This window comes from Chiloscyllium punctatum, chromosome 36 (assembly GCF_047496795.1).
Source record: "Chiloscyllium punctatum isolate Juve2018m chromosome 36, sChiPun1.3, whole genome shotgun sequence".
NCBI classification, from domain to species: domain Eukaryota; kingdom Metazoa; phylum Chordata; class Chondrichthyes; order Orectolobiformes; family Hemiscylliidae; genus Chiloscyllium; species Chiloscyllium punctatum.
The window spans coordinates 71,791,870-71,817,697 of record NC_092774.1 but is presented as its reverse complement, the minus strand read 5'-3'; the positions used below and the strand labels follow the sequence as shown (position 1 = coordinate 71,817,697).

Sequence of the window (25,828 nt, the reverse complement as noted above, 5' to 3'; positions counted from 1 at the left end):
GACCCAACATTCATCCCTGAAACTGTCTCGACATTAAGGAAACCTACATCAGGCTCCTGCTCATCGACTGTAGCTCTGCCCTTAACAATTAACTCCCAAGCAAACTCCGAAAAACTAGGCCACGGCTCCCAACCACCACCACCCCCACCACTCTGCACCCAGGTTTTGGCACCGCCCTCTGCAACTGGATCCTTAGTTTTGTGATCCACAGACTGCAATCCGTAAACACAGGCAACAACACCTCCTCCGCCATCGTCCTCAGCAGCGGTGCCCCACAAGGATGCGTACTGAGCCTCCTACACTCCACCCTGTGCACTCACGACCGTGTGGCCAAATTTCACCTGGACAACATCGACAAGTTCACTGAAGACAGCACCATTAGAGACCCAGATATCACACAACGATGAGACGGAAAGCAGGAAGGAGAGAGATGGCTTCGTGCAATGATAACAACCTGTCTCTTCGCGTCAGCAAAACAAAATAACTGATCATCGTCCTCAGGAAGAAGGAGACAGTCTTTGGTGAAATTAAATATCGTCGACGTTTTTGAGGAGAAGCCTGTTTTTCAGTCATTTAAAGGTCAATTGATCAGAATTTGGGATCGACATTGAAACATGGCGTCGTACATCACGGGAACAGGCTCTTTGATCTACTCCCAAACTCAACCAGCCCCACATGTCTGAATCGGAGCCTATCCCTCTGAACCAGTCCTAGTCATATAACTGTCCAAATGTCTTTTCAATTTTGTTACAGTATCTGCATCGACATATTCCTGTGAGGGTGACAGTTCAGGATGGCAAGATTTACAAATTGCAAATGACAAGCGATATCGGAAGTTTCGTCAGAACTAGGAAAGGAAACACGTGTTTAGATAACTGAAATTGAACAAGACCCTTGAGGGATCTAAAGGAAGCAATATTCATATTAACAGATGAATCAGGAGGGCTGAAAGAGATCATAAATGTTCTTGGCAGGTCGCATTAAGTCAACTTATTGTTGCATTAAGAACAAGAGTTCGTTGTGAACAGACTCAAGGAGAAAGGAGGGAATTTATGACGAAAGCAAGCGGAAGGGAGTCAGGTCGTTATTGGATATCTCGCATCAGTATTCACAAAGGAGAACAAGATGGATGATGGTAATTTTAGAGAGGAGCGTGTTGTTATTCTGGGCCATGCCAATGTTAGGAGGGAGGAGTTTTCAGGTGTGTTGAAAAATATTTGTTTCGAGGATATTGAAGGGGTTGGTGGCTGGGGTGATTTCTAAGGCTTTGTCAGAGATCCTTTTATCTCTTTCGTCACGGTGAGGACACATGGCACTGGAGAATAGCCAATGTGTTATGTTTGGTTAAAAAGAACAACTGCGTCAATTCAGGGAATTACATGTAGCTGCGTCTTTCATCCGTGGTAGGTGACTGCTTTTAGAAGATTTTTACGGGCAGGATTTACTCACAGTTGGGAAAGAAAATGCATATCAATGATAGGAGTCATGGGTTGATTTGGGGATGTCGTGACTCACAAAATTGATTTAGATTTTCGAGGAAGTGATGAGGATGTTTGAGGAGGGTAGTGAGTAGATATTGTTGCCTACAAAGACTTTACTAAAGCAACGAATAAGCTCAGTATGCCTTGTTGATAAAACCACATGGGATCCATGGTTGTGAATTTGTAAGATAAATCGAAAATTAGCTTGGCGAGAAAAGAAAGAGTCAAACTTTGGAGCTGTTTTTCTGACAGGAGCTTTATGACAAATCGTTTTCCACAAAGATCATTATTGTCAACCTTATTGTTCGTAAAATTTATTTAAGTGATCTGATTAGTACGTTTTCAGAAAACACGAAAATTGTGGGTAGTGAGTAAGTGCGTCAAAGGATACAGCAAAATATTGAGCAATTGGAATGTTGGGCAGAGAAATAGCAGATAGAGTTTGACCCAAATAACTGTAAGATGATTCAATTGGGATGTCAAACCTGACAGGAAACTGCTTCATTAAAGGTCATGATTATATTACATCACAGTCAAGGTTAAATTACTTGATAAAGTTACCGATGGTAGATTCGTCCAGAAAACGAAGCACTAAGGAATCCATGTTGGTATGGAACATTTGGTGCAGAATTGAATGGAACTTTGAGGATAAAGGAATGCTGCAGAACAATGTTTATGTTTTCCTGTCTGCAGGTCAGTGACAGTTGTTTTCCACAAAGATCTGTGCAAATACTTCTGGTATTTGTTTTATCTATCTATCTATCTATCTATCTATCTATCTATCTATCTATCTATCTATCTATCTATCTATCTATCTATCTATCTATCTATCTATCTATCTATCTATCTATCTATCTATCTATCTATCTATCTATCTATCTATCTATCTATCTATCTATCTATCTATCTAAATATCTATCTACCTAGCTAGCTATCAGCATCTGCAGTCCTCACTTTTGCCTAGCTATTGAGCTACCTAACAGTCTGATCAGTCTGTCTTTCCTTTAGTCAATCTTAACACAAGGGGAAGAGGCTCAATTGTTGAGTTTTACCAAGGAAGTTATGAAGAAATTGAGAATATTCCACTTAACAAGAAGACAGATCAGAAACATGGACGAGGCATGTATTTCCGAATTCGTAGTGATTTGTTACTGGATAAGTATAGCTTTCCTTCAATTTCAATGATCAATGAACTGGCTGAATGTGATTCCTTGTCAAATCAGTGTGCTCGTGTGAAGGATGCTGTCAGTGAACGAATCTCAGTTTGTGTTTAGTAAGAGGAAGAGTTGCATTTAATAATTTCCACTGTCCTTCATTCTTGAAAGATTATTTCTGGCATTTGTTTGGAAACACTAAAAAATTCAATATGGTTTCACTCCGATTCCTTCAAATATCTCAACAATAAATCCATTCGCTATTTGACTTTACAATAATATAATCTTTGTCATGACTTTGCCATGGAAGAGAAATAGAAGAATTAATTTGCAGGCAAATATGAGCAATTACAAAGGTGTAAACAGTGCAGACAGAAGACCTATTGTCCAGTGTGGCTACAATGGTTCTAATACCTGTTCGCAAGAATAATAAGGGATGTTTGGCTTCTATAATGTCACTTGGCTGATAGTTTTGATGCAGCAGATACATGGATATGTATCTAAAATAATGATCCCTGTCAACCAAGAGTGCAAGAATTCCAAAGAGCAATTGACTATTGAGCATGGTAATGGGGAACAAAAGAAATCAGAATTAAGGTAATGACAGGAGGTGTGGATCTGACAATTCATATCAATAAAACTGGGAAGGAACATCACAAACTCACAATGGAAATAATTGACTGATTTTTCGCACTGGAAATAAAATGAAATCATTTTCAAAGAATGTCACATAACAATGATCAGAAGCATGTAAATGACTTTTAATAAACTCACGAAATGTGTTTTGTGTGATAGGACTAATGCCACTTTAATCAGACACAGTGAAGGAAGTTACTGGGGAAACTGAACCCATTTAAATTTCTTCATCATGTACTCTCAACTACTGATAGAGACTACGAATTCAAACATTAAATGTACTGCATGTGCAAGTGTATGTTCGATGTGAGAGCAAAAGGTTGCTCCCATCTTTCATCGATGTGATTTGGCATTTCATTTTCCATTGAACCAACACAATCTGTGTATTGAATGTTTTCCCATAAGAGGTTCCATTGACAATATTCTAGTTATTGCCAAAGTTACGATGAAAGAATAATAGTTTGCATTTTCAAACTCGAATTAGGAACAAAAAAGTTAAACCATATTCCATAAATCGACGAGTTAGGGGATCAGAATCTGTTCACTTGGATCATCGACACTGCTCTGCGATTCGTTCATGACTGAGTTTCTTTAGTCACTTTCTCCTGCCTTTTCGCTTTAAGCTCTTTTCCCCTTGCCAATTAAGAACCTCGCTCATTCTACCATGAAGACATCTTGGTCTCCATAGCCTTCTGTTTCAATGGGTTGCACAGATTCATCACCCTCTGGCTGAAGAAATTTCGCCTCAAGATAACTCCAGAGAATTATGGCTTCACTAGAAGATTTAACTTGACATTAACTCTTCATGTTTGATTTCAGGAATTGCTGCTTCCATTGACTCACTCAATCACTTCGAATACTACACCAGCTACAACCTGAGTGGCAATAATCTGGTTTCAGAAAATTCTGACCTGACCTCCAACAGTAACTAGGGTGAGAATGTGTTCACTTTCTGTCAATGCAATTATGTATTTCACTCTTTCTTCCAGACTTGAAGATGTTGACGCTCACAATTCTGAGAACGACACGAAAAGCAGTGGCTGCTTCATGAGCATTGATAATTGAAAAGGAAATTTGTTGGTTTCATATCATAGAGACATAACTCATCGAGTCTGTACCTGTCTAAAACAAAGACCTAACTATTCTAATCCAATTTGAAATCACTTGGCCCATAGTCTTGTGTGGCTTGACATCACACTATTGGGATGCGTACATCAATAGGAAAGGATTGGAAGGTTATGGGTCAAATGCTGGCAAATGGGATCAGATCACTTAAGGATATCTCTTCAACACGGGCACGTTGGACTGAAGGGCCTATTTATATTCCATTTAATTCGATAACTTGATGTAAGAGTAATACTTCTTTAGAGCTATGAGAGTTTGAGCCTCTGCCATCCTTTAAGGTAGTTAGTTCCAGATTCCCACCAACCTCTGGCTTAAACACTCGTCTTCATTTGTGCTTTAGTTCTCCACCTCCTTTCTTTATCCAATTTTTCTTTAAATCTATAACCCTTAATATTTAATTTCTCCACCAAAGTGTAAAATTAGTTTCCTGCTGCCCCACCTATGGCTGTCGCAATTCATAATTTAGTTGTGGTTTTATGGCTTTATGTTCTTAATACATTTCAATCATGCCCAACCCTCAAAGAATTCAGCTCCAACGAGAAAAGAATAATACGGAAACATTCAACGAAATCATTCCCGACTGAATTCTGACATAAGATCATAGACCTGCTTTTTAACAACATTGCTTAATATCTTTGATTAACAAAACAATAATCGAGCTGAGATGTAAAATTAAAATTTCCTTAAATTATCTGCCTTTTGTGGAATATAATTCCAAAAGTGTTTCGGATTTTGTTGTTATTAATATCTCTCCCGAATGGTCTGGAAACAATTCTCAGCAGTTGCTACTGGGTTGAGTTTTCTCCATCCAGTTGAAGTCGTTTATCTTTAGCTACACCGTATTATCCTTATAATGTCTTGAAGAAATCGACCAGATCACTCTTAATCTTCTAATTTCTGGAGGATGTATCCCTACTTTGCATTACCTCTGCTCATGCCATGACGTTTAAATTGCATTGAACCACTTAACTCTTCTAATCCTTCTTCCCAGCTCTAATCTTATCTGCCAGCACCAATCTCATTTTCCAGCTCTTGGTTCTGTGTGTTAAAATTTGTTTCAGTTTAACCATCTTTTCTTCTAAGGTCCAATTCATGGAGATAGTGATGATGATGTTGAGACTGAAGATGCTCAATCTCAGGATGGACAACTACAACTGACAGTGATCCTGATGACTACTTCATACTGACAAATTCGGGAAGATGTCTTTGTTCACTTGGCGAGTTGAGTGACAGATACGCCCATCTCTATGCATTCCCACTGCCTTAATTCTTTTCCATTCTGTGACCAATATTGTACACATTTAAATTCGAAGGTCAACATTCAAAGCGATCAGAGCCTTATCTCCACAAACCGTCACTGAGAAGGGGGTGCACTCCTGGAGTTTTATCTTAATTTCATTGTCATGAAGTATTACTTTTGAAACAAAACAGTAATTCGATTATATTGACCATAAACTACGTTTTGTCAGCTCTTTGAATAACCGAACTTCACGCAATGGTGCAATTACAAATCAACATGACTACTGTTTCAATGGATTGTCATCTGGGTCGATGGAAAATATAGACGGTTGGTTTTTAAGTCTCGCCGTTTTAAATGTTTTAGTTTTTGGTGCTCACAGGGAAGGCAGAGCCTCAGAACGTTTACATGTGCAGTCCAAACAGTGGTCGGTTGGATGTGGTTGTTCTGGTGAACTGCATTCATATCAATTCCCGAGTGGGAATTAGCCTCACTAACTTGAATATCATAAATGTCAGTAACTCATGGATGCCCTTCTCACGAAAACCAAGATTATCTGTTCAACTGGTTAGTCAGGTAAATAGTTCCAATCAGTCATTGGAAGAAACTTACTCCAAAGTTCCTCGTTTCTCCAATGATCAACGTGCATAATTTTACCATTTCCCTCTGAAACCCAGCTCGGTCATTTCTCTGTATCATTTAATTACTCATTGTGAAACCTTTCATCCAATAAGTGGCATTCAACACACGGCCCACCAAGTTCATGCATCTCCTCAGAAGAAGTGTCACTGGTCCAGCATCATTAATTCAGAAGACTGTCCACAAATACTGTCACACCTGCTCAGTGCTTCTGGCAATTTCTAGTTTTGTTTCTGTTTTCCAGCATTCATGTTCCACTTGTTTTTATTTTTGCACCTCCTGTGACTTTTTCTTCAACATCAACACACATAAGCTCACCAGTACAACCCCTGCAAAATGTGAGAGGAAAAAGGATATTGCAATCCCTCCAGTATCAATTACAAACGTTGCAGAATTTCGACATCAACTATCAAGATCACAAACATTTCACTGTCCACAGGCACATTCGATAACAATAAATCAAAACTAATGAAATAAAAAATCCAGTTGACTTCAAAAAAAAATTAATAATCGTTGTTCATCGTCATTGTAATAAATGTTATGATAATACCAAGACGGGTTGCGGGTGTATGGGAAGGCAAAGTTAAAATTGTGAAAACCAGGAATTCAGAGGGGAATTGAAGAAAATAAACATTCTCAAGAGTTTGCTGCGTGTCTCCAATGCGCTGCATCGGAGGGTAGTTGAGGTGGGTGACCTTAGGACTTATAAAACATTCTTGTATGAATTATCAACAGTCATAACATTCAAAGCTATGTGGAGGACCGTGAGACTTTTGGAGGTAGTAGTATATTTTTGGCAGTACTGACTCGATGGGCAGAAGGGCGTCTTCCATGATGTATGATTTAATGTTAGTATCTTACATCCTCTGACTTCGCCACATAATCCTCGTGAACCATACTGGCATTGTCCACTGACCTTGGCAGCTCTGAAATGAGCCAATTGTTGCTCGAGTCGTCTCAGTCAAGGGCTTCACATGCAATGGCTGATCTTCGAGCGGTACCTCTGTGGCCTTCTCAGACAATGTATCATTTTCCTTCTGATTAAGCAAAGGACCACTGTCCAGACAGTACTGACACGCACTGAAAGTGTGATGAAAAACTTCATGGTAAATGCATTAAACTGAAATGAGTTATCTTTTATTCCTAGTTGTACTGTCACCGATGAACAGTCGAGAATGGGATGTACTTAGCATCCTGTACAATTGTGAAATGCACTACTTAATGTCGACAATCATCACAATTATTATCAGTTTACTTGTTTATCTGTGAAATGAAAGATGCTTGTGATGGGAATTTTCGAATTAATAAGATAAAGTGCATATTATCGTGTCGCAGAAATTATGGGATATTTTTCCCCATTGCGAAAGAAACAAACAAACAAAAAAAGACCATCCAACGTGCAAAATCGTGCAGAGCCAATGTTGTACTTTTAGAAATATCCTCTCTGCTGTAATTGAGGATTAGGCGCAGCCATAATGAAAGCAGTAAACTCCACAATTCAGAAGGTCAATATTTCTGTACAATATGTTTATTGAGGTTTTTAGTTGCAGAATAAACATCAGCCGAGGGATCCCGCGCTGCCAACTCCTCTGCTACTTTTCGAAATCGATTCCAGACTGTCCTTTTCACACATCAGAGCACATAGAGACTCACTTCAATCTCCCCTTTGAACTGTGCCCCTTCATTAGTCTGAGATTGTATAGGTAGACTTAGTCTTTCCTCGGAATACCTGGCGCGAGAGATTCAGTTGGGGATTGACAGGTTCATGTACTTTTAATAGACTCACAGGTGACTTGAACTCAAAAAGATTCAAACCATTTGTTTACTTCATTTCAGGTAAATGTTAAACTACATTTGAATGTGTGGTGTCTTAAGGCGATTCATATTGTGAGAAGAAATCCATTATTGTTTCCAAAATGATGAATATTTTCTTTTCAGTACAAACTATATTTGATTGCAATTCATCTGAAAAAGTGGAAATAAACAGCGTATATCGAGACCATTTTAGTTTTTGGATTAATTGCATAATTCATTTCTCTGCATGAATTAATAAACTGTTGGGGGCGATGTCTCGATCGTTTTGTTTCAGGGAAGTAATTTGAGGAATTCTATATGCAGTTGCTTGACTGGTTCATGCCCAATTAGAAAGGATTTAAAACTTTTCCAGTCATTTAGTTATCCTAGATGCTTTACCTGTTCATCGAATGAAAATGTTCCCACCAACCCCATTCCCTCGATGAACTGGGGTTCTTTCTGTAAGTGATGATATAAAAGAGAATTTGGAGTTCATCAATAAAACCGTGATAATTCCATGACTGTGTTGGCATTTTGTTTCCCTCTGTTGATGTCAGTTTATTAGCTGGATTCAGTCACATTCATTCAACCCATGATCCTTCACAATGCTGTATTTAAACTTTACAATCCACTGGGGATTTACCCAGTCTGACAAGTGACAGGGAAATGAGAGGGCGTGTGAGAAAACACACAGGTCCACCTGGGTTTGGGGGAATAGCGTGACACAACGATCATATGTTATCGCCTTCGTCATCCTCGCTGGATCCAGGCTCAAGAGCTTTCGTCACAAAGTGGCTCATTCCATGACCTTTACATTCCCCTGGATTGGTGGAGGAGAAAGGGGAGTAAGGAGTAACAGCTAGAGGCTGTGGACAACTGTGGTGTCAACGATTTCATTTGGAAGGGCGATGTCGCCCTCAAGTCAGAATTTCAGAATCTCTGTTAGCAAGTGCGCTGGCATGGACTCAAACGTATACCCTCCCTATCAAGGTCGAATGGCCTCATATTGTTTTTATTCTAGCAACTCCGACCCGTTGATGCCCTAGGGCATGAAATCTATTCATATCTATCTTTGACATGGTGTTTAATTGTGTTGGGTTATTGTGCTGGCACGTGCTTTTTAAATTCTAAATTCTAAATATTTAAAATCATATAATACCAAGCTAGGTAGAAGTAGGAATGGTAATTCGTTCCTTCGAGTGTGCGCCGTCATTTGATTGATCAATCCTTCTGGAAGCCTGGGTGATCAATATGAGGTCATCAGACACCCTCTGGAGTTATGGGTGATCGATATGCTGGGGCTTCACCCATCTAATGGAGGAACGGATGCTCGATATAGGGGATTAAGCCACTCGTCCTGGAGGACTGAGTGATCAAGTTGATGGCAGAAAGGTCCATCCTCGTAGACGACCAGGTTTTCCATTTGATGGTGAATGCATCCATTCTCCTGGTGGACTGGGTGGTCGATTTGTTCAGTGATTGAGGTGTACCGCTGGAGGTCCAGGAAGCAGATGCAAGGAATAGCAGAAGCCACGTGTTGCCAACAATGCGCCCAGGATTGTTCGTATGGAAACGCTGTTGTCCATGTGTTGTTTCCATCCACTTAATCTCTCACTATCTCGAATCTTTACCTTTGCTTTTTCACCACTGGCAATCATAATTGTAAATGATAATGACTAAGTTGGAGATATGAAAATGAATAAATAAACAGTGAACAACAGAGCTAGAGACTTTGGCTGGATGATGGAAGAAGCTGTTTACAGGATTCCCGGCATCATCTCAGTAAAACAAGCAGAGCATAACTTCCTTACTTTTGCTTCATTAATATGAAGCTCAGAAACACTGAGAAAGCTGGACGTGGCCTTTGTGGCTAAAGGGATCAAGGACTATGGAAAGAAAGTGAGAATGGGATACTGAAATTGCGTGATCATATTGAATGATAATGCAGGTTGGAAAGGCCAAATGGCCTACTGTTGCAAGCATTTTCTATGCTTTTATGTTTATATGTTTAATTCAAATACAATAGACTTAAGGGAGATGACAGCTTTGTGTTTTGTGATAAAGAACAAAATGCGCCCCCGTTGTCCTTGACTGTAGAGAGGATTGACTGTCTTTGATGAAGGAAACAACTGTGCAAGATTTGATGTTCTCTCGAATGAAACCCAGAGTGTGCAATAGCATGTGCCGGCCAGCAGAGGGTGGCATTATATTGCTTTATACACAAGACGGACCGAAAGAGAAAGAGAGAGAGAGAGATGCTGAGCCTTTGATTCATCTTGCTTTTATCCTTCTAATTACCATCTAGGACAAAGTGTGCCCCATTGTCGCCACAGCCGGTCACACGGACACATCACAAAGGCAGAAACGCACAATTATAGGTATGCACAGGTGCACAAATGCACACACATACACATGCACACAAACACGCAAACTCACATAGACAGACACATGCAGAAAGACACAGAAACAAGCATACATTTGCACACACTCGTACATGGATACAGACATACAGATACTCACAGACTCATGAAAACAGAGATTTCTCTCTCTCACACACACATACACACACGAATGTACACACGCAATGTCACTTTGTATATTGTCAGCAAAAGCATTCATTCGTTGAATAGACTCATGTTCGTTTCTACAATCAATCATGTTCATTTACACAATGGATCTGTGTGAACACTTAAAGTCCACTAAGAAATAAAAAGACATTGAGTGTACAATTATTCGTGTTTGAGAATGTGAGTGTGTGTCAGTGAGAAAATAAATGAGAGTGCACGTGTAATTTTCTGTGAACATGTGGGTATATTAGTGAGTGCGTGTGAGTAAGAGTGTGAGGACAATCGGGTAATGAGTGCGTCAATCAGTGAATGTGTGTGCATAATTATCCATGATTCTTTGAGTGCCAGTGAGTGTAGTTGTGTGCTTTTCCTGTCCTGGAGACAAAGCAGGTGCGATGTTGAGAACAGCAGGTTGCCAAGAAGGTAAAAGAACAGAATAAATAATTACCTTCAAAGCCCATGGCCTTTTTCCCTGTTCTGGATCAGTGGGAAACAGAGCAGAAGTGACGTGAGACTAGCTGGCTCCCGGGAAGGTAAAGAAATGGTATATATTTGGTCATTGTTTTGTTTTGGTTAGTTGAAATAAAAAGGGTACGGTTACATTGTTGGGACTGTACTGCAGGCCTCCCAGCTGTGAGCGTAAGGTATAAGAACAAATAGGTCAAAAAGCTATGGAAAGATGTAGAGGCAAAAGGGTGGTGGTGATGGGAGATTTCATGTTCCCAATATAGGCTGAGATACACTTAATGTCAGAGAATTGAATGGGGCAGAATTTCGAAAGAGCACCCAGGAAGGTTTTCTGGAGCAGTATGGCAATAGTCCAACTAGGGAAGGTGCCACATTGGACCTAGTGTTGGGGAATGAGTCTGGCCCAGTGGTAGAAGAAGCATGAGGGATTTCTTTGGGAACAGTGACCGCAATTATGTATGTTTTAGACAAAGATGAAAGTGGTCCAAAGGAAAAAGTAATACACTGGGCCAAGGCCAATTATATCAAAATTGGGCAGAAGCTGGGAAATGTGGATTGGGGGCAGCTACTTGATAGAAGCCCACATTTGACATGTGGGAGGCTTTCAAAATAGGTTGAAGATAGTACGAGATAGGCATGTCCCTTTGAAAACATGGGAAAGGGAAGATAAAGTTCGTGAACTGTGGATAACAAGAGAAGTGGTGTGACGAGCCAAGAGGAAAACGGAAGTGCACGTAAGGTCCAGGCTGCTGAGTGCAGAGCAGGCTTTGGAGGAATATTGGGAGAGTAAGACCAATCTTAAAGGAGGAATCAAGCGAGCTAAAAGGGGTCATGAAATAATTTCAACACGTAGAATTAAGGAGAGTCTCAAGGCTTTTTATTCATGTATAAGAAGCAAGAGGGAACTGGAGAAATGGTTGGTCCACTAAGTGATAAGGAAAGGAGGTTGTGTGTCGAACCTGAGAAAATGGGTGAGATTCTCAATGATTAATTTGCATCAGTGTTCTCTAAGGAGAGGGACATGATGAATGTTGAGATTGGGCATAGACGTTTGTTTCCTGTGGATCACGTTGACAAAAGGAGGGAGGATGTGTTGGGTAGATTAAAGGATTTTAAGATGGACAAATCCACAGGACCGGATGGGATCTATCCCAGGTTCCTGAGAGAGATGAGAGAGGAAATAGCTGGGGCCCTGACAGATATCTTTGTCGCATTCTTAAACACAGGTGAAGTGCTGGAGTACTGGAGAGTTGCTAATGCTGGCCCCCGTTCAAGAAGTGTAGTCGGGATATTCCAGGTAAGCACAGACCAGTGAGCCTGATGTCAGTGATGGGACAGTTGCTGCAGAAGGTTTTGAGCGATATGATCTATTTATACTTGGAAGGTAATGGGAATATCAGTGATAAGCAACATGGTTTTGTGCGGGGCTGATCGTGCTTTACCAACATAATAGTGTTCTTTGAGGAAGTGAACAAATTGACAGATGAAAGAAGGGATATAGATATGATATACATGTAATATGGTAAGTCATTTGAATAAGGTTCCCCATGGTAAACTAACAGAGAATGTGAAGTCACACAGTGTGCACGGTGTTCTAGCTAGGTGGATAAAGAACTGGTTGAGCAACAGGAGACAGAACATAATAGTCAAAGGGAGTTTCTCGAAATGGAGAAAAGTGAGCAGGGATCGGTGCTGATGCCTCTGTTGTTTGTGATATCCATAAACGATCTGGAAGAGGGTATTGTAGGTCTGATCTGTAAGTTTGCAGATGACACAAAGATTGATGGAGTAGCAGAAAGCATTGGAGACTGTCAAAGAATACAGGAGAAGATACGTCGACTGGAGAGTTGGGTTGAGAAATGGCAAATGGAGTTCAATCCAGGCAAAATGTGGTGATGCATTTTGGAAGGTCTAATTCTAGAGCGAGCTATATTGTAAATGGAAGAGCCTTGTGAACGGTTGATCAGCAGAGAGATCTGGGAGTTCAAGTCGATTGTACCCTGAAGGAGACTGCACCGCTAGATAGTGTAGTCAAGAAGGCATATGGTCTGCTTGCCTTTTTTGGACGTATTATTCAGTATAACAACTGGCAGGTTACGATAAAATTGTACAACACTTTGTTTCGGCCGCATTTAGAATACTCTGTGCAGTTCTGGTCGCCACATTATCAAAAGGACATGGATGATTTAGAGAGGGTGCAGTGAAGGTTTACGAGGGTGATGCCTCTTATGGCAGGTGCTAGCTATGAAGAGAGGTTGAGCAGGTTAGGATTATTTTCATGAGAAAAAAATGAGACTGGGGGGGCGGGGGTCCTGATTCAGGTTTACAAAATCATGATGGGTATTGCCAGGATGTATAGAGACAAGCTCTTTCGCATGGTGAAGGATTCAATGATGAGAGATCATGTGTTCAATGTGAGAAGAGAAACGTCTAAAAGGGATACACGCAGAAAGTACTTTACACAGAGGTCAGTAGGTGCCTGGAACGCGTTGCCAGTGAGGGTAGTAGAAGTAGGCACGGTAGATTTATTTAAGGTGCATCTGGACAGATGTATGAGGAGGTGGGGAGCAAAGAGGTACAGATCCTTAGGAATCGGGCGATAGGTTTTGAAAGTGTCTTTGGGTTAGCACAAGCTTGTTGGGAAGAAGCGCCTGTCCCTGGGCTGTAAAATGTCTTTGTTCTATTTTTTTTCTTTGTTTACCATTGAGTATGAGTGCCTTTGTGTGTTTATGATTGAATGTGAATGAGTGAGTGCCAGTGTTATCAGTGAGTGAATGTGACTCTCATTCTCCGTGATATTAATTGATTCAAAGGGTGTGAGTGAGAGTGTGAGTGCAATTGTCTGTGCTTGTGTGAGTGTATGCAGATATAGCCCATGTGATGACAAAACCTGGCGTGAGGAGTTTGGAGGTAAGGATACAGAAGAAATTATTGAGGCACTAAAAGCAGTGAACTTGACTTTGAGTGGAGAAAGGTGAAAGATGTTAGAGCGGAAATGTCGTGCAATTCTTCCAATTTGTGCTGACACTCACTCAAGAACGGCAGCAACCCGTGACACAGATGTTGGTCAAAGCACATGGTGATGTATTGAACACTTTCCCGGGCCGACATTGACCCATTCATTTGTCTGCCAAGTTTCTGATAATAAATAAAAAATGCCTCGTCTAACTCTTTCAAATATTCTCAGTCGCAAGTAAAACTTAACACCCCTAATACTTGACATTTTAATGCTGGGAGAAAGAAAAAGACACTCTACCGATCGATTCAATCAATAACTCTCAGAGTTTTATATACTTTGATCAGATCGGCCATGAATTTACAACAATCCAGTGAAAAAAAAATCAAAGTTTGTCGAACATTTCCTTCTTGCACATGCATATCAATTCAAGCAAGCATCTTTTGCACCCTCACCAAAGCCTTCGTATCAGTTCTAGAACCGAACACGGTGCTCCAAATGTCACCTATCTCAGAGCTTCACACAGCTGGAACAATGTTTGCCACATCAGGATTTAGACTGGTTAAAGCTCCTGCAATAAGCTTTCTTGTTCATCTTATCTATTCGTGTTGTCACTTTCAGGACTGGGACTCCAATGTCTTTCTGCATTTCAATGCCCAGATTGGATTTTGCATTTACTTTGTAATTTCATCTTGCAGTTCATCATCTGAAAGTTCCATCATGGATACTTAAAAATTAATTTGGCTTTCGCCAAATTGTATTACGCGTCTTGACAAATATTCCAGCTTTTGTTTCTGATTTTTAAAATCTTCAGTTCCTTTTTTTTCCTTCTATTCCATATAATAGAATTGATTAATAGTTCTGCATCGGGTGCACAAATTGGTCGGTGGTACATCATAAAGAGGATATTGTCATATTTCAGGAGGATTCAGACAGTCTGGTCAAATGGGCTACGCACTTCAGAGGATGCATTTGAGACGTTTGACTTGTTGCCCATATGCAGTATTTTAATAGTGAAGAGAGATCGAACAGACTGGGGTTGTTTTGCTTGGTTCTCGGGAGACTGAAGGAGGACAGGACTGAGATAATTCGAATGTTGAATGATAGAGATATTCCAGACAGGAAGAACATTTTCTCCTTAGTGGAGGGATCAATGACTCTGGGCATGGATGCAAAGAATTGTCAGCTGGATCAGGAAAAACTCTCACACCTATTGTGCGGTGTGAATCTGGGCCACACTGCCTTACATTGAAACTATATTTAGATCGGTAAAAACAATGACTGCAGATGCTGGAAACCAGATTCTGGATTAGTAGTGTTGGAAGAGCACAGCAGTTCAGGCAGCGTCCAAGTCGCTTCGAAATCGACGTTTCGGGCAAAAGCCCTTCATCAGGATTCCTGATGAAGGGCTTTTGCCCGAAAGCTCGATTTCGAAGCTACTTGGATGCTGCCTGAACTATATTTAGACGCACACTTGCAATGTTGATGCATACGATGCTATGAGCAAGCACTAGGATTAGAAAATCTGATTGGAATAGTTAGGTATTTATTTTTTGACAGTTAGACCCTCGACACAGACCGAATGGACACTTTGTTCTGTGTATCTCGATGCCTCCATGCATCGCTGTTGGTACAGTTCTTGGGACAGCGTGGCTCACAGGAGATTGCACACGACACCAGTCTACAATCCAAAAGGTTTATTTAAAATCGCAATTTTTGGAGCATTCTTATATGTCAAGTCGTACTTCACTCCCCGAAAGTATGTGATTTCAAATAACCCTGTGGAACTATTACTTAGTATGGTGTGACGTCTGACTTTGTCCACCCCAGTCCAAACCTGACACCTCCATATCATAATTCGTTTGCACACAACAGATGAAGAGAAGCAGTTCTTTCTCAAAAATAATCAAGAGCAAGGGGACATTTATCCAAATGATCAGTAAAGAAGCAAATGTGAAATGTGGATTTTTTTCATGCAGAGGGATGTTAGCATATGGGGCCACTGCTATGAAATCTGGGGGAGGCATGTGCAAATTTCTGATTACAAAGCGCACGAGATAAGTATTAAGAAGAAATGCGGACGAAGGTGTGGACTTGAAGCAGAATACTGGCACTAGGTAGTGACGATTGCTAACGAGCCAGTGCAGACACAGTGCAGAATAGCCTCCTGCAGCTCTGCAAAACCACGTGATTCATTTGTCGTTTTGTTATCCTCAAATGGGCAGGGCCAGTCTTTCATCCCAGTACAAGCTTGTTCTAAATGAATAGACTTCAAACTTACTTATTTTAATATTCCGAACGTTTCTCTAACGTGTTTGTATTCTTCTGACAAGATTGATGGAAGTCTGCATGGCCATTCAGGATTTAAAGTCTTAATATATTTATTTATTCCCAGTTGCTCTGAACCTGGTGCACAGATGCGCTGTGCCCTAATGAAATAATCAATGGGATTATACAGGTTCTGAATGCTAATTCCGAATTCTGTTTCCAGCTGACACTTTTAATTTTGTCGGGGGACAAGGCGATAAAACCTGCACACAGAATTTACCAGGCAACCAGGTGTTTCCTGTTGATTCAACAGCACGGCAAAAGGATGTTGTGGTTCTGCAGACTGAGAATTGTTTTTCATACATTGAACCTTCCATAAATCTGGCCTAATTCCAAACGATCATCTCCTGTAAAAAATGCTTCCACATGTTTTCAGGAAATATGCCATGGTTCCCCGCTTCAGTGCAATAAGGGGGAATGTCCAGAATGATTGATAAGAGAACGTGTGTTCATGAATTTTGCTACTCTTTGAAAGATCAGATAGCCTCAAGTAGTTGGCAAGTTTCCCAGCATCGTAGAGCAACCCGCATATGTTGTGAAATTCTGCAGAATATCTGTGAGACGTTGTTCAGGCGACATCATACGGACAAACAGGGTAAAACATCTCATGTTAAAATGGATGCTGTTGGTCATGTGAATAAATGTAACCAACAGACTAAGGTTAATGCAGTTCCATAACCGTACTAACACAATGAAAGTGCTAAGTGTTTTGGAATTTTGAATCAAGATCAGAAAAAGTTGGAGACACTTGGGAGAATCATAGGGTTTATATTTAGTGTCTTTTGAGAACTGAAGAGGGCGGGATGTTGTTGGTGTATGAGCTGTTTACCTAAGATGCTGAAGTGAAAGAGATAGAGAATTTAACCAGAACAAAAGACAAAAAGCAGTTTTGCCAGTCGCAACGGAACTATATGGGTTTTGAATGGATCTTAAGGATAAGAGTGGCTTTGATGAAGTTACTAATCAGACCAAGAACATTTTGATCCAAATCGTTGAAGTATCCGAACTCCCAGCACTGAATGTTGTGGAACAACACTGATTAGAGTCCTACAGCAGAAAAATGCCTTTCCTCAGTTTCCTATTCCCTCTGTGAACAAGTCAATTTCGTATCACATACCATGTAATTTACTCTTCGACAAAACGTGGTCACCTGGGAAAGGGTAGTTGGACACATTGACTGATGTTTTACTCTCTCTCTACTTATACTATCTCCTGTTAGTGTGGAAAATTGACCACTTGTGTTTCTACATACACTGCAGGACAAAGCCCACGTGGGAAATTAATGACCGAACAGGATGCTCACAATCTGCTTTCATGTGATTGAACTGGTCATCAGCAGTATTATGCAACAGCATTCACATGACAATAAACTTCACACTGATGCCATCTGAGTTCCAGAAGGACGACTTTGCTCCAAATCAAAGAACGAGAATACTGGAAAAACTCAGCATGTCTCGCTGTATTTGTGAAGAGAGAAGCCAAATGATGGAACACTCTCCCAAAGGCGGGATGCGTACAGCTCCAACCAAATATAAGTGGCTGGACCACATCCAGTGCAAAGTATCTCGTTTCATTGCCACCACATCCACAAATATCCGGTGACTCCACTACTGACACTCAGTAGAAGCAGTGTGTACTAATTTCAAAATGTTCTGCTCAATTAACAAATGCTCCTCAGACAAAATCTTCTGGAAAGAAGTTGTCATAGCGGACATATGGGAGCACCACGACTTCCCATCTCCACCACTCTTCATTCTGATTTGGAAATATGCAAACATTCCTTCGCTGTTGCTATGTTAAAACTCTGGAATCCCTTCCTAACGGCTATAATGTACACTCACCTACAGGATATGGATGGCAGATATCCAAGAAGGCAGCTTAGGGGAGACAATAGCCTAACGGATTTATGAGTTGGCTATTAATTCAGTGTCTCAGGTTATGTTCTCGGAACCCGGGTTCAAATCCGGCTGTCGCAGTTGGTTGAATTTGAATTTGATAAAAAAAGAACTGGAAAAATGTTCTAATGATGACCATGTCAATTGAAGGAAAGCTGAACTGGTTCACTAATGTTCCTTAAAGAAGGAAATCTTGAATTCTTAGTGGGTCCAGCCGACATGCAATTCCAGACCTACAGCAATGTGATTGACTCATAAGGAACCTCTCGGCAATTAGGTATGGGCAATGAATGCTGGACTAGCCAGATATGCCTCCAGCCCATGAGTGAGTATGAACAAGAACAAGCTTCTCTGGAAACAAAGATAATGCAGGGCATTAAATGCTGGCCTAGCACACAATGCCAATAGCCCATCGCTAAATTTGAAAAAGTCATGTGTCTTTGGCCGCAGGGGCATCATTTAGTGTGAACAGCATGTTCTGCACTTACTTTCACAACTGTATACATTAGAACTCCGATCGGTCCCTCTTTCTGTTCTAAAGTGCAAACAAGCAGTTGCCTGAACTCCAAATTGGCCTGAATGTGTCACTATATTGCCCATCCATTACGCTGCCCATTTCTCTGAATCTTTTGTCAAAATGACATGACCGTAGGTAACCATTCATGCGCACGCGGGTCAATGTTTTTCGAGTGTCAACTTCGAGATTTTGCATCCATGAGGTCGTATATCGAGCGGAACATGGATTTTGAGGCGAGACAGTGACACGAATGAATTGACACTGGACAGGTTATCCAGATGTCCAAGGGCCTTTATTACTAATCATGCATTCATAGACGATAAAGATTTAAATAAATTGAAATAGGAAATTAGATCTGACCATGAATCCATTATGTTAAAAATTCACGTATTTAAATTATGGTAAAGAGGGTAAGGAAATCTGCATACTTATTGTGTCTTGCCAATTTGCATAACTGAAGCCACAAGAGAGTACAGCAGTTGTATCCAATCAGATCTCTGAATTCGTTTGGCAAGCCATTCAGTTCCAAATCAGTTAGATGTGTGTAAAAAGGCTGACCAATCTGGAGAATTCTAAGTTGCATCAAAAAGCCTATAAATATTTGAAATAAAAACATTGTGATTGTCTGTCCTAGAGTTTTGCAGTAGACAGTTTAAAGGAAATTGCATCTATCGAAAAGTTGAATAAGCATGTGAAATTGCATCTAGAATTCTCGTAAATAAACACAAAATGAGAGCAGGGGTAATCTATTCAGTCAAACAAATCTGGTCCATCATTCATTATGTGAGAGGGTGCTTGCAAGATGTTTCATCTTTGTTTGTATTAACTGGTATTACATCAGTGTGGAAGGATTAGACAGGATGGAATTTTTAAAGAGAACCCATGTGATCATTTTGTATCAGTTTGAAGATGGCCCCAATAGAGATGAAGTTGTATTGGAGCTAATATGAGGAATGAAGTTGGTTCAGTGATCGAAGTGTCTGTGGCCGAGCATTCTGGAAATACTCACAATAAGTCTGTAATTTCCAAATTCATTGTGGACAGAAATACGGATATTGCAGAACTTTAGTGTCTAGATTGAACGAAGTATAATTTCAATCTCATTAGACAAGATGTGCCAAACGTAGACTTGGGGTCACTGCTGTAGGTAAGCCTACAATTGGAAAGTGGGAGTCTTTCAACGTGGTACAATGAGAATTCATGGCTAACGTGCTTCTTTAAGAGTAAAGGACAAGGGCATAAACTTTGAGGGAACTCTGGATTTCAAAGGGATGTTGAGCGTTTGATAAAGGAAAAGATGAAACAATATATCAATGAGCATGCCCTGAAAAAAAGGAGAGGCTGTTCAAAAGGATAAAGAATGCATAATGTTTTTTTTAAAATAGAAGTTAACAGGTAAAAGAGGAGTAACGACGTATCTTTAGTAGATAGGAACACGGAAATCATGTTCACCTTCCACCCTAGGCATTTTATAAGTACATTACGAGGAAGAAGAATAATGTTATAAGTATATTACGAGGAAGAGGAGTGCGGCCTAACAGAACACAAAGTGGCACTCTGTGCGTGGAGCCAGAAGACGTAGTTGGGGTTTTAAATGAATATTTCTAATCTCCATTCAGAAAGAGGAAAGAAATTGTAGCTGGAGATTTCAGGTCGAATGGTGACGTTCCAGAACATGATAAGACTAAAAAGGAAGATATGTTTCATACTGTGGCGGGCAGCAAGTTCTATTAATCTCAGGCCCTGATTTCATGTATCCCAAACTGCTATGAGAAGAAAGAGAGGAGATTATTGGAGCCCTGGAGGATATAGTAAACACTATGCTGACCCAACGGAATGTTTCAGATGATTGGGGTATATCTAATGATTGTTTTAAAAGGCAGGAGGGACTGGCGAGCTAATATCAGAACAGTTATTCTGATGTCAGGGGAGTGAATTTATTGGAACAGAAGTCCTCACTATCTCACAGGATAAATAAAAAATTGCAAGGCATGGGATTGACAAGGAATCGACAGCATTGACGTATTACAGAGAAATCCTGCCTGACTAATTTAGCTGAGTCTTTTGGAAAGATTATTAAGTATCTGTCCGAGAATGTTGCAGTTAATGTAATTAATGCAGGCATCAGCAAGGCCTTTGACAAGGTCATACATGGATGCTAATTGCTGGTGTGATGAGGTGAAAATGGGTGTGTTCTGCTCAGACCAATGCCGGCAGGAGATAAATAAAGAAAGGAGGAAGATGGCGAACAGTATTCCAAAGGATGGACAGAGATTCTGCTCTGAAGTTGTTGGACTCCATTTTGAGTCCTGAAGCGTGTGAAGTGCGGAAGTCGAAATTGAGCTGTTTCTCCACCTGCCCGAGGAGATGCCGAATTGCAAATGTGTTCAAACAACCCGAGACCAATGACCTCTTGTGGTTATGTGATACAATGAGATGGTTTCCGGAGTGGAGACTCGCTTCCAAGTCTAAACCTTAAACGTCATTGATCTCTCAAGATGAGTGCATGCTTGGAACTCTGTTTCAGTATACCCATTAATGGTCACATCACCTCTAATTGGTGTAGTAGAAGACCAGAGTTTATTTCACAGTGCGCACACATCAAAAGCTATTGGTTGATGGAAAGAAACACGTGCCTCTTTACAATCCTTGGCTGACGAACTAACTCTTACAGAAATCGAGGAGTCAATAGATGCGTTAAATGATGCTAAGTATGTGTAAAACAGCATTCAGTTAATGTTCAGACTTCACCTGGTACCTCGCACTGGGACGATGTTTGGAACCCTTCTGAATGTGCTTGCTCTGCAGCTGTTGAACTGTGAGTTATGTAGTTTATAATGCATCCCCTTAACCATTGGTTGACCGATCATTACTTAGATACTATGGGAATGATATAATGATCAGTCTGTGTGACAGCAAATATTGACACCACGTAGAATGACAATTTTGTTCTCTTCATTTATTTCTGACAGTTTATGCAACTGTTCCTGAGGCATCACAACCCCCAACCTCACTCCCCAAATTCTTGGCTCTTTATTCATGCTTTCAGTACAAGTATTGGAGTTAAAAATCTACTCATTAATTTGGGTCTGTTAGTAATCATGTTTCTCGCTTATTTAACATTGGGTGTAACAGTGAAAGTTGCTGAAAAACATTTATTTCATTTATTCGTCAATATTTGGGTGAATACAAAATATAAACTGACTTTGTTGCAGTTTTAGAAGTCTGTGCTGGCACTAATTTTGCCTCGTATTTCGGCTGTTTAGATTCCACGACCATCTTTGAGGAAGTATTGCATTTACTTTGCGCCGTTTTGTCCTCGGCAAATTAAAGGAGCTGTGCGCCAATTTGATTCACTTTTGTTGTCGAGGCAAATCACGTTTGGAAACGTGACAGGCAATTTGTTCAAGAAAAGTATTACAGACATTACTGTGATAAGGCGCACACTTAGCTGTTTGTCATGGGAGGACAGAACGGACACTGGATCCGAAACGTTAACTCTGCTTTTCTTGCGTAAATGATGACAGACCTGCTGACTTTTTCCAGAAAATGACTGGTTTTGTTTCTGGTTTCCAACATCTGCAGTTCTTTTTTTGTTTTGAGCTGTTATCCCTTTTTTTATGGATTTGGTCGAAAGATTCTGACTGCATGGGGCATTGTGGATAATGTCCTATGCCTATTTCTGAATAGTTGTTTTTGAGAGTTCAGGTAGATCATCAATTTAGCGTCTTGATGATTAGATTATATTACTTACAGTGTGGAAACAGGCCCTTCAGCCCAACAAGGCCACACTGACCCTCTGAAGAGCAACTCACCCAGACCCATTCCCCTACGTTTACCTCTTCACTTAACACTAGGGGCAATTTAGCATGGCCACTTCACCTTATCGGCACATTTTTGGACTGTGCGAGGAAACCGGAGCAATCAGAGGAAACCCACGCAGACACGGGGAGAATACGCAAACTTCACACACACAGTTGCCGGAGGCGCTTTTACAAGAGACTTCTCTCTTTTGTTCTTTTCCTTTTACAAAAAAAGTTGCTTTCTTGTTAAAATATCTTCATATTCATGTGTCTCACTGAATCACGTTGGTTCTGTACAGTACCATGTTGACGAAAAAAAAACTACTGGAGTTTGACTTCATCCAGTCGAGAAATCAAAGCCATTTCTGAATTCTATAACGTCACACTTATATATATTTAAGGCATCAGGAGTGTCCAATAGCTGAATGGACCCCAAGTTGACTTCAGCAGGAAGGCCTCAATGAGTGGTCTTTCCAGGCTGCGTCCCAAGTTTCAGTGCATTACGCAGCGCTTACTCCAGGAATTGGAATATGCCAAGTCTGCAACACTCGTTTGAAGTCATCTCCTTGTTCTGTAAGATGAACAAGTTTTGCACAACCAAAAAATGTCTTTCAACGAGTTAATTGTCCTCTAGTTGGTATTTGTCGTGTGTGTCCTGGGCAACACACCAATAAGCACAGCGTCCTGCATCAGGGAGCAGCTCAGAAGCACCACGTCAAAAGCCCTGAATTTTTCTCCAGACTTATTTTGCAAAGGCACATTCCAGAAGGAGATGTGTGACAGTCTCATGCCCCCCAATCAACCCAGGCAGGTTCTTCGAGTGCACAGTGTGGTGTCACAGACCAACCGAGTGTGCACGAGGTATCTCAACAAAGTGTCCTTCTCACCACCAGCCAAGTGAACTCTTACTACATGTTGGAATGTTCTGGTGATGTGGCATATGGCCAAATGACCTGGACAGTCGGCTGAGGGAAAATCCCCACAGGATGAACCCTTTCCTTTTCCGACAGAATCTTGATGAGACTAAAACAAGTGTGCAATTTGCATTCAGTACCGCGCCGTTCATTCAGCGAACAGTTCATTCTCACGCTGCTGGCAATGTGTTGCCTTTCTGAGCCAGCCGCTAGACTGCTGCATCTTGAGGCAGGGCTGATAATAACAACAATTTGCTGCCGGTGTTAGCTCTTCAAAAATTTACATCAGCTTTAGCCATTATGCCTGTTCTCTGCTTAGAGTTGTACCAAACGTAGTCTTAGAGACGATCTGAACAGAAGTAGCAAGACAGTTTGCACGTGTTGTCTTGTTTTGCATTTATTTTTTGCCCAGAGTGTTATCGCATAAGTCAAACAAACAACACAGCAACTTTTAGACTTGTTAAGAAAATCTAAGCATCTGAAAGGATTTTCTGTTACATGTCGGTGCAGTGGACTTTGGACTAATCTTGAACTCGATTCTTGTAAAACACGAGTCAATGCGGTCTTTAAAAGTTAATAGAACTCACACAAACACAAACATTTCTCTCCCGTCGTGCTTATACCAAGGGCCGCTTGACCACTCTGTGATATAAGTAACATGTATAAGTGCTATATTAAGTCATAAAAACTGCATTCATAATTTGTATGGACATATTTATGCAGAACTGATAGTTTTCCATTGATATTAGTTCATACCATAATCGTTCCAAAAAGTCACGTCTCTGAAATATCCTGACTGAAACGTTTGCTTTACTTATTCTTGATGATGAATACATTAAGTGAAAAAAAATACTAGGATAATAATCCTGCGATTCTTTTTCTGTTTTCGTTTCAAAAATATGGCAATATCTGGTTGAACCAGCACTCCTGAAATTCCGGATGAGTGTTGGTGATCTACATTCAGCAACAAAGGCATTCCATTGAGTTTAGGCACATCCACAATACCCAAGGAAGAGAATTACAGAATCGTGTTCAAACATCAGCCAATTAAAACCAGTGTCTTTCCAGTCAGAATGGGCAATTCCATTTGGCGGAGTTTCTATTTTCTGTGCACCTTTGAAGGCGGTCTGCTTGCCGTTTTGTGAGGTTGGAAAGGAACTTAGCTGAGTTCTTGGTGCTAAATTCATGGCTGAGCTTTGGTCGTGGATACATTAAATGTTTGACACAACGGGATAATTTTCATTAAGCATGTTTCAATAGTTACAGCAGCCTTTTGGGAAGCGACTGTCCAGGACAGAGTTATTAATGCTTCTAAATTTGGTTAACTAAATTAGACCACGTTTTTTGGAACATATTAAACTGATAATAATTTGATTTTATATCGCTAATGCCGAATTTATGTCGTCTCATTTTAATTTTACTTGCTCTCTTTTGCGTCTCCGATTAAATTCGATTAGATTACTTACAGTGTGGAAACAGGCCCTTCGGCCCAACAAGTCCACACCGACCCGCCGAAGCACAACCCACCCAGACCCATTCCCCTACATTTACCCCTGCCCCTAACACTACGGGAAGTTTAGCATGGCCAATTCACCGAACCTGCACATTTTTGGACTGTGGGGGGAAACCGACACACCCGGAGGAAACCCACGCAGACACGGGGAGAATGTGCAAACTCCACACAGTCAGTCGCCTGAGGTGCGAATTCAACCCGGGTCTCTGGCGCTGTGAGGCAGCAGTGTGGCAATAGATAGAAAAAGAAATGTGCAGCGACTTTGTTTACTTTGCTCTATAACTATGTTTCACATTCGAGAAATTCGAATACGGTATAAGTTATTTTACAAACTGTTTAACACATGGTGAAAGGAATTTTATATCTGTATGTTAACAACAATTCTTGTCGTGTTTGTATAACTGGTTCATACTTTTAAGAAATTTATCACACAACACCAGGTTATAGTCCAAAAGGTTTATTTGGTATCATTATCTTTTGAAGGGCTGCTTGTTCAAACACCTGATGAAGAAGTAACGCTTTGAAAGTTATGCATTCCAAATAAACCTGTTGGACTATAACCTGGTATTGTGTGATTTTTAACTTTCTCCACTCCAGTCCAGCACCTGCACCTGCAAATCATGACTTTAAAGAAACGTCGAGAATTCTGGAAAAGCTCAGGAGATCGGGCAGCATCTATAAAAGCAAAAACATGTTTAGCATTTCGAGTCTGGTATGACTATTCTTCAGAACTGAAGAACAGGCAATAAATCTGTAATACCAGATTCGCAAAATTATCATGTGTCTCTCTCTCTATAGGGG

The 25,828-nt window shown here is 40.6% G+C and overlaps 1 protein-coding gene across 1 annotated transcript in view; it reads left to right on the top strand.

The window, feature by feature from the left end:
- Positions 1–2,044: 2,044 nt before the first annotated feature.
- LOC140460133 (scavenger receptor cysteine-rich domain-containing protein DMBT1-like) overlaps positions 2,045–25,828 on the top strand; it is a 51,285-nt gene continuing 27,501 nt past the window's right edge. Inside the window, exons 1-2 of the mRNA XM_072554531.1 lie at positions 2,045–2,174; positions 4,091–4,195. Of these exons, the coding sequence (XP_072410632.1) occupies positions 2,045–2,174; positions 4,091–4,195 (235 nt within the window). The remainder of the gene's footprint in view (positions 2,175–4,090; positions 4,196–25,828) is intronic.